Source organism: Acanthisitta chloris, unplaced genomic scaffold (assembly GCF_000695815.1).
Source record: "Acanthisitta chloris isolate BGI_N310 unplaced genomic scaffold, ASM69581v1 scaffold1245, whole genome shotgun sequence".
Classification (NCBI taxonomy): domain Eukaryota; kingdom Metazoa; phylum Chordata; class Aves; order Passeriformes; family Acanthisittidae; genus Acanthisitta; species Acanthisitta chloris.
The window spans coordinates 17979-27952 of NW_008675147.1; the positions used below are offsets into that span (position 1 = coordinate 17979).

General features: G+C 37.4%; 1 protein-coding gene across 1 annotated transcript in view; it reads left to right on the top strand.

Annotated features, from left to right (window-relative positions):
* Positions 1-1382: 1382 nt before the first annotated feature.
* Positions 1383-9974, top strand: part of MYCBP2 (MYC binding protein 2, E3 ubiquitin protein ligase) — a gene marked incomplete at both ends in the record, with an annotated part of 94603 nt that continues 86011 nt past the window's right edge. Inside the window, 2 exons of the mRNA XM_009075586.1 lie at positions 1383-1458; positions 9516-9731. Coding sequence (XP_009073834.1) covers positions 1383-1458; positions 9516-9731 — 292 coding nt within the window. The remainder of the gene's footprint in view (positions 1459-9515; positions 9732-9974) is intronic.

Sequence of the window (9974 nt, forward strand, 5' to 3'; positions counted from 1 at the left end):
CCCCCTCACTGAGTTGATCCCCTTAACTCCAGGATAATGGTGTTTGTTCCTTATATCAAAAGTGGTGAGCTGGTTTGTTTCTTAGGAAGCGTCTTGAGGAGCATCATACCTCCCTCATGATAGGTGCAGATGGGAAAAGTGGTGAAATTACTAGTAGGCAGCTTTTCTGGGATACTCTACAGGAGTTCTTTGTTGGAACTTGTTTTCTGGTTGGTGGCTATTGGTCAGACTTCAGTTTTCCCAGCTTTTAACTGCTGGACCATGAGGCTTGTATACTCTTGCGGTCTGAGTGCTCTACAGGAGAGTAAGCACTGTTTTTAGTACCTCCGAATTTTTATTTAGGGCAAAGTTGTCTGAATAAAATATTAAGATTCTTCTGATTCTCGGTCAGTTACCTGAAAGTCAGTTACCTCACTGCCTGTGATTTTCAGATTTCATAGGGTTTTTTTCTAACTAATCTGAACTGTCAGCTATTTGAGTAATGTTTAAGTGGCACAGAGGAATGTTAGTAGCTGTTGCTTGAAGTCCTATATAGGATGAGCTATATGCTGCACAAACATCTGGCTGTTTTTGTAGGGGGCTTGTAATCTCAACAGATCAGAGGAAATGCAGAGTAGGTTACAAAATGTGCATCTCCAACAGAGTAATCTCAGGGATGGTAGCAGAACAATTTTATGTGCATATGGTGTCTTTTTTTACATGATGTCTTTTTTTTTTTTTTTCTCTGGGTAGTAAAATGGAGGAGAAAAAGAATGTGATAGGAATGAGGTGTGGGCAGAAAAGGATTAGAGGAGCTTAAAGCAGCATGTGTTAGCTAGATCTGTAAAGTAAAGAGAGAGAAATCAAAAGTCTATAAACTGAGGGTGGGAAAAGTCCAGACAAAAAATAAGAAGCTGCTGGTTCTTCCATCAACTGAATTTTCTGCCAAATGCTGCATTTTTCAAGCTTCTTCTTTGTCTTGGAAGGCTTGAATCTTTGTGTGGATAAAGACTTCACATAACATACATGTTCTGTACTGACACGTTGTGATACTGAGAATTGTCAGTAGTTCTTGCTTCTGGCACTGGTGTGGCAGTAATGAACTTGTAATAGAAACAGTAGGGAAAACTAGTAGAAAATGCAGTGATTTTCAGTGGTAGCATATATGCTGCTTAAATTGATGAAAATAAAGGCCCATAATTCAGTGGAACATTAGGAAAACATTTTAATTGATTTATATTGTGATTTATAGTCTGAAATTCTGCCTATGATTGTTCCCTTTGCTTAGGAGGAAAAAGTTTTGAGTATTTTTGACATTATTTTCCTCTGTTGGTGCTGTTTACCATGGATGACAGAAGGGAGTTTAATTCATTTGTTCTCATGGCTTTTCTGTTCTTTTTCAGAAGTAAGAAACTTTTTAGCAAGAAAAAATTGAAAAGGAAACAGAAGACTAAATTGAAAGTAAAAACTCGCAGCAAGGTAAGTCTGTAACTAATTTGACAAAGTTCTGGCCCAAAAATGACAGTAGCTTCAGTTAAAAATTGAAGTGAAAGAAGGAGTTAATAATAGGCCAGTGTTGTTTGTTTGCTGCATTCTGCATGACCATGATACTGATGTTAACCTTATTCACCTGCTTTTGCTACTCATGTTCAGCAAGAAATAATCGGAACAGCATTTTTGGTTCTTCAGTTCCTAAACTCTAAATGTAGCTAAACATGTCGATCTTCAATGTTGAGATGTGTGTCTAGCCAACAGTTAGAGACTGCTGCTGCAAAGAGTTCTGTCCATACTGGCTAAAGGAGAAAGGGAGTTTTCAGTGTCTAAAGCCTCCAGAGTTACTTCTGAAAATTCCTCCATAATGAAAAATAAAATAGATGGTACTTAAGGGTTTCCATGAATATTTTCTCCCTGTGTAACTCCTGCCCCCATCACTTCAAAAGCATGGGAACAGTACAGTGAACTTCATAAAAATATTTGCATGTTTACTTGTCCCAAAGAGTAAATTTATGCAGAAGCAACAGTATTTTACAGTATTGTTCTACTGTGCTCTTTCTCTATTACAGAGCTGTTCCTTCTCTGTTTTAGCTACAGTCTTGGAGGGACTTGGAGGCTTCTTCCTAGCTTCCCACAGTAGCGAGTAAAGAGAGCTCATTTCTGGAGTGGTTCTGAAGGACAGAACCACTGAAATATCCAGTAAAATGCTTTCTAGTCAGTTGAATGCCCTTATAATACAAATGCACTTAGAACAAATTGGCCATCTTATCCCTGTTTGCCAAACCTCATGTAGTTACTCTATCTCAAGACAGATGACTTTGGGAGGGTGAACCAAACCCTCTATCTAGTCATTTGGTATTGGCTTTTTGGATACTTACCAGATTGTTCTGCTTATCTCAAGTAGTGCAGCTTCAGACTATGGTATAGAAAGGGCTTATCTTCATTTATGTTCTTAGCACTGTACACTGAAATATTTCTGGTCCAAACTGAATTTCTCAGGCTTTTCTTCAGTTGCTGTGATATTAGAAGTTTTAGCCCTGTTCCCTTCATGATTTTTATCGGGCCCACTATCAACAAAGAAAGCTAAGTCAGAAATTTGAAGAAATTTTGCAGAATGTAGTTAGTCTGTGCGTGTTCTGTCTGGTGACAGAAACTTGTGCTGTTAAAATAAGGTAACCCTTCAGCTTTGATCATTGTTACTATATAAAGGGATCCTTGTCTTTCTGCATAGTGGTGCCCTAGTTGAACTGCCAAATAGGAAGCTAAATCCAGAATGGCTGTTCACAAGCTTAGCATCAAATGTGGTTCTTGGATTTAGTTGCATTGGATAAATGGAGTGTCAGATCCTTCTGAACGGCCAAAGACACCGTGAACATAGTAAAGGCTAGTTCTTGCGAGTAGTTACAGATTTGGTATGAACTGGTAACCTCAGCACCTCATCCCTCTGGAAGGTTGTTTCTTGGATTTAAAGCAGTTTCTACTTGAAGCATTTTGATTTATTTTTCTTTGAAAGGCATAGTTCTGCATGCCTTTTACTGATGCTGTTATTCTAGAGACTCTGAGGCAGAACAGGGCTGACCAGCAGAGAATTGAACCTTGTTCTGAGTCACAGAGGTGCAGAGAGGCACTCCAGCTTATTCCTGCATGATAGCAGAAAATTCTGTATTTCCTGAAGAAGGTACCTGAAAAGGGAAAGATAAAACCAGCTGCATATCTTTAGCTTATGCAACTTTATTAACTGACAAAGTGGGGTGGGTTTGGGGATTTTTTATTCTCGTTTCCTTGTTTTTTTGTTGTTGGTTTGTTGCATTTGGGGTTGTCATATGCTTTTCAATGTATTCCAGTGCTTACCAGTGCAGAATAAGCACAGTGATCATTTTTTGCACTGGAATGTCTGAAAATGCATGTGTATATTGTCAGGAAAATCTGAGCTTCCATTTGGAAGCCTTATAACAGCAAATTGGAAAGCCTATTACTACTGGACATTCTGAGCAGGAGAGTTTGTGTGCATCAGTTTACTTTTTTTTTTACAGAAACAGGGTCTTCTAGTCTGAAAAGAAATGGGAGCTTTCTCTTAATATGCTTAGTAGAGGCAAGGAGGGCCTTGAATTAAGAATAAGCTGAAGGAACCTAAGAATTTGTTACTTACACTTTGCTCACTAAAATAGGTAATTGAGTACTTAATGAGGTGAGAACTTAAAAAAAAAAGGCATTTTTGAGCAATTGCAAGAAAATTATTTCTACCACTTAAGCATTAAATGTTAGAACATTTTAGGTGTAAAGCATCAATTGGTGCTTAATGCAGTAGTTTGAGCCTTATTCTGTTTCTAAGCTGGGGTCATGCTATGATCACTGCTATTTGGACTACTGTTAACTTCTGGGTTTGTGCTTTAGTATCTATCTTTTTAAAAAAAAAGTATAAAAGTTTTCCATGTGGTGCAATGTATTTTGGCTTTAGAAATTCAGTGCTGACAAAAGTGACTTTTACATAAAAAACAAGTATCTGATTATTAGATGTGGGACCTTGAATTCCAGTACCTATTCCCCTCCTTTTTTTTTGTTTGTCCTTTTGGCTCTGTAACTTAGCTCAACTCTATGAATATTGGTTTACCCACCCTGCCCCCTTTTCACACCTTGGATTTTTTTCCACCTTGTCTCATGCAAGTGCTGTTCAGGACACTTAGCTGAGAGACTAGATGGAAAAAGAGACCTCAGTTTTTATAATGTGATTTGAAGAATACTGAAAAACTGGAGTCCACCAAACAAGATTGTACTTCAAATGATTGGCGTCCACCGGTTTAGTTTATGTAGAAGTTTTAAACTATGACATTTTTAGCTTTATACAAATGGAAGAAATAAAGCATTGGGGAAGGGAGGTTCATGTAGCAGACAAATTTGTTGTAAGCTAATGATTTGATGTATAAGACAGATTGAGATAAATATTTCTCAGTAAAAACACATGTAGATTCTCAAATAATTTGGTGGTGTTTTCAATGGTTTGTGTATTGTTTGGTGTTTCAGCCTCAAGAGGGCATCCCTTTCTAAGAGATCCTTTAACTGTTGAAAGAAAAATTTGGTCATCTTCTATCCTGTTACACATGGGTTAGATCAGATGGTTATTATACTCATCTTTCACAAAAGATTACCTTTCCTCTCCTACTTCCATCACATTTAAGAATGAACCATTATTGCAGTCATCTGATTCAAGAGGAGGAAAATAAATTGGTCAGAAAATAGCCTATGTATGGATTTCGTCTTTTGGGAAAAGTTTCTTTGTGTGAGACAAGTGTGAAGATAACCAGAGAGTTTTCCCACTTCTTTCCTTGAATGTGATGGAACATTACAAAAGGCTGAGAAGAACACTTATGAGTTGGTTGCTCTTAATTTATGAACCAAACCTTTGCTGTTGAACCTCTGCCACATAATGCATGGTTCCATTTAGCAGGGTCTGTGTGTTTACAGTCAGGGTCTAGACATCTGTGCTTGATTCTCTCTCTTGTGAGTTAGCCTCTTGCCTATTAGGGAAAAACAGACAGTAACACACGAGAAGTAAAAACTAAGTTCACGAATACTGGATATTGGTTAACTTCTACAATGTATGTTTCACTATGTATTTTGATTTAAGAGGGTGCATTTTCAATTTATGATGTTACTAAGCGAAACAAAGATTAAGATTTTTCTGCACTTCTTACAGCTCATATGAAAATTGCTAAATCAAAAAGCGTAACTCTTCCAGTCTAGAAGCTCTATTCTTTTTGAAAGCTGTAGCATTTTCACGTTCTGAGAAACCAGATGCTTTGGGAGGAAATAAAGGTGTAGAATCTATAATCTCATCCTCTACTTAGCCTGGAAGCTGGTCTTGTAGTCATACTTGTTGAGCTTTCTGGATTGCAATATTCCAGTAGCCATTAATGAAAGGACATGCAGAGATAGAAAAAAGTGATTGTTGCTTTTCGTCTTACAAGTGGAATGAAGTTTCATACATCCGTGGATCTTGATACTCTTAATGACAAGAAAATAAGCTATAAGTTTGTAGGTTTTTTCCTAGAAATACTGTATCCTATAGCTCAAGAGCAGTCTGTTTGGATTAATAATCTTAGATCTGCACAAAACTAAATTGCTTTACTGAGTTCTTAGAAGTTGATTAGCATTTTAGCTTTATGTTCCACTGTTTCCCTTGGCAATGTAGAACAGTTTTGTGCCAACACGAAATGGAGTATCATTAAGAGAATTGTAACTTAAAATAGACTTCAGGAGTTTGATATAAGAATTACTTGGTGGGGCTCTGTAGGTGCAGTTGTTGGTTAGATTTTCTTAGTGAGCTGTTCTACCTCAAAATCTGAGCCAGCAGCAAGATTGTACAGGTGGTAGCGCAAGTCTCATACTATCAGGGAAGTTTGTATGGCTGTGTAGAAGAGTGACCACATGCAGTGCTCTGGTGGGTTGCAGAAAAGCAGACTTAGAGTTGATGATGGGATGAACTTAAATCCCCGTTTTCTAACTTGTACTGTGTATCTGACCTCAGGGAAGTTAGAAATCTATTGTAATCTGTAAAGGAGAAAACTTGGTTCATATGGAAAAAAACTTTTGAATACTTTTTGAAAACTTTACCACTCTTAAAGAAAAAGAAAAACTGTTCACTGAATGAGCATTTGCATTAGAGGGACAGAAAGTTTTCCTGTTTCTTTTTTTTTTTTATCACCTCCATCTTTGCCTTTTGTAAAAGAAATCTAAGAAAGTGATGTTTATACAACCTGCTTTTAGATGCCTCCACTTTTGAACCAATGTTTATTTTGAAGACCTGGCAGCTATAATTATTCTAGTTAAAGCTCTTCAGACTTGAGCAAATCCATCATGAATACATCATCAGTGGTTTTTACCTCATGACGACGTTTGTGGGGGAAAGGAGAGAACAGCGGGACGATTGCCAGTTCTCTTCCTACTCTCCAACCAGAAATGTCTTGTCACTCAGCACCTTTCTGTGGCCATGAAGCATGGCAAGCACTTCTATGTTTATACATTTAATATTAATTAAATTGAGGTTTTCCCTCCTCAAATGAAAGATAGTAAACAGTGAAAATTGTAATTATCCTCGAGTTTTAACCTGTTTTTACAACCCAACAACTTCTTGGTCAAAAGGGGATGTATTTAGTATGGTCATAAGGCAGTATTTTTAAAATGACAAAACCAGGTAGAGAATTCTAAAAGTATCCATTGTTAGGATTGCTACTGTGTTTGTCAAGTGTAAAGCAGAATAGAGTATAAGATATTTCTAGCTTCAAAGAACTTACAATTCTCAGAGATAAGGCCTTGTAAAGGGCAAGTGGAGGTACGAACTAGGGAATGGAAACAGTGGGTCAGCAACACAGCTAAGAATTAACCTCTGGTTCTGAATCGTGTGCCCTAGTGCTACACTGTTCAGATAGAGCAGGATTTTCTGGAGAATGCTATGCTGTACTGAAGCCTGGGTAGGAGGTTAGTGTATGTAACTATAGTCCATGCACTGTTGTAGAAGAGCAAGACATTATACACAAAGAACAGTTGATGTGCTTACTGTTAACAAGCTAAAGCATTAGGTAAGGGACTTCTTAATAGTTCTGAAGTATTGAGAATGAGGAGTTTATTTCTGAAAATTTAGTCAGCTCATTATTATTAGGTAAGAAAACATGCATCGATATTTCATCTAGCACTGTAATGTCTAAAATTATCTGTGCTGTTTAAACAGTTTGGCCAGCCTGTTTCAAAAGAGACTGCATGAGCTACAGAGCTCAGGCTGTTCTGGAACAAAGAGTAAGACGAATTGACAAGAAAGAACTAGAATGGAAATTCTTCACAGAAGTTATAATTACAATACACGATACTAACTAGATAAGTGAACTTCAGTAGAGATACTTCAGAGGCTCCAGATACTTTCCCTGTATCTGTCAGTAAACTAGGAAGTGCATAGTCAACTTTAATTATTTTTTTAACCTGTGCATTTCAGCTGAGTTAGCTTTAAAGCTGACAGCTTGTACTGTGTGTTTGCCTTAACAGCAGCTGCAAAAACTCTTGAGGGAGCATGTGTATGGATACTTGACATACAGAAGAGTCATATGTTATAACCGTTTAGTTTTCTGGTGCCAAATACATTTGAAAGTATGTGGTAGCTCATTATCATTGGTATCAGTCCAAATCTATTTTGATACAGTCTGATACTGAAATAACATATGAGGTTGTATCATGAGTTCTTGCACTGATTAATACTGCAGGGTTTTAAAAGGAGCTTTATTATTTCAAAGATACTAACAGTGAACAAGGACTAAACTTACGCTGTCTTTCAGTCCCTAATGGGAGAACTCTCTTGAGCTAAAAACCAGAAAAGGTAAAAAACCAGCCAAACTTTCAGTATGTATGTAGGGAACTTTTTTCAGCTTTTTTTTCTTCTTCATTATATTTTTGTGCTTACTGCTAACACTGACATGGATCAGAAAAATTAACACACTGCCTGTGTTGGATAAAATAGGCTACAGAATAAAGCATTACTTCTCAATCAATGTTTTAGCTTGCAATAATTTTGTAGTAATAACACAAAGGATAGGCAAATATACACCAGTACATTAAGAATAATACTATAATCAAAAATAAAAGGGAATACGTAAACTAAGAAATATTTTGAAGTAATTTTGAATTTTTCTGTGTGTTTTGTAACATGGTGTTAAAAGGACTGGTTTATTTGTGTTATTTCTGGTCTTAATAAAAATACAAGTGTAGATAAAAATGTGATTCTGATGTACAAAATTGTGGCAACCATAGTGTAGAAAAAAATCACCCCATTAAAACATTATCCAGTTCACTGGTTCTCACCTTGCTTTTTCCCTCCTCTCTGGTAGTTTAATGTTCTCTTTCCCATCACTGGTCTCACTGGTCTGTTCCAAATCATTGTACTATGATTCACTTCATGGTATCCTGCCAGTGAACGTGGCCATGAGCAATATCTGTCCCTTGTAACTGAAAACAAAAAAGTTTGTTGAAAGAGATAAAAGTCTCCATTCTTACCACCTCCCAAGAGTACAAGAAACCAACCAGAATAGCTTGTGGAGTTAGCCATGACCCGACTTTACTGTCTGGCCTAGTGCTCCTCCAAATTTTGACTTGCATGTTCAAAGAAATTTGGCCTGAACTCTTAGCCTAGGCCTTCTCGCCTTACATTTTCTCTGTGCCCTCTGACTATACTGGTGAGTTAATTGGAATTTCTTCCTGAAGTCCAGGTTGTTCTTTTTTTCTTACTATTTTTCGAAGTCTGTTGACAGCGTCACGAAGGCTTTTCTGTGTCTTGGCCGGGGCTGGCAGTAATATGCCAGCAGTAGATACCAAGGAAGGGGTGGGGCAGGGTAAAGGCAGGGAAAGTGGTAGTTTCTTGCAACAGTTTCCTAACTCTTTGGGAAACAGGATGGTGTCCTGTTAAGTCATAGACCTTGATAAATTTTTGTATTTAGTAGCTTCTCCATTAGGCATTTATTATCCTTAAAACTATTACCCACAGCATCCTGATGGGAGTTTTTGTACTTGCCATCAGATTTCATTTAATGACAAAACAAGTAGTTGTGTTTCTAACTGCTAATATGTGATTAGCAAACAGCTTAAATATTCAGTATTTGCCAATAGGTTGAAATTAGCAACTAGAATAGCAAAGAATGCGTTTTGAAATTCAATAATAAGTAAAAAAAAGCTGACCCGTGTTGAGAAGACAAATCCTGAATTCTGCTTCTCTTTGGACTGTGGCACAGGTCTGGATCATTCTGTAGCCTGAGCTGCTTTCGTTTTCTGTCCTAATGTCCTCGTCAGTTTACAGCAGGTAGAAGGCTTAAGCTAGATGGAGTATTTTGAAATTTGTTCCTCTTCCTTCTTTCTTCCCTGCCTGAAATATAGTTGGTACTTCAACAGGGAAGTTGCCTCTAGTTTGGAAATCACATGGTCTGTCAAAATTACTGAGGCTGTTGACATTATTTATATTCAGCAAATCTTGAAACTTCTAATAAACTAAACTTAATCTTATTTTTCAGACTGAAAACCTGGAGAGTACAATAACCATACCGGATATCAGATTACATAGCAATCCTTCAGCTTTTAATGTTTACTGCAATGTTCGCCATTGTGTGCTGGAGTGGCAAAAAAAGGAAGCGTCTGTATCTTTGGCTTCAAAGAACAGTGTACAGAGTGGGGACTCGGACAGTGATGAAGAAGAGGAATCCAAAGAGCCACCAATTAAACTTCCAAAGGCAAGTAGCCAGTATTGTTTCAAGTGTGCCATGTATGGCATCTAATGTTGGTATGTTCTTTGTGGGGAATAAAGTTTCATTTGTAGTCAATCTACTCCAGAATCACCTGATTTGATGAATTAGGATGGTGTATGTACCTGCCCAAATTGAAGTCAGTTAAACATCAGGTAAATATTCAACTTGCACTCCTTTCTAAGTGTTGGTACTTGAAATCCTACGGCCTCCAAAGTCTACGCAGGAATG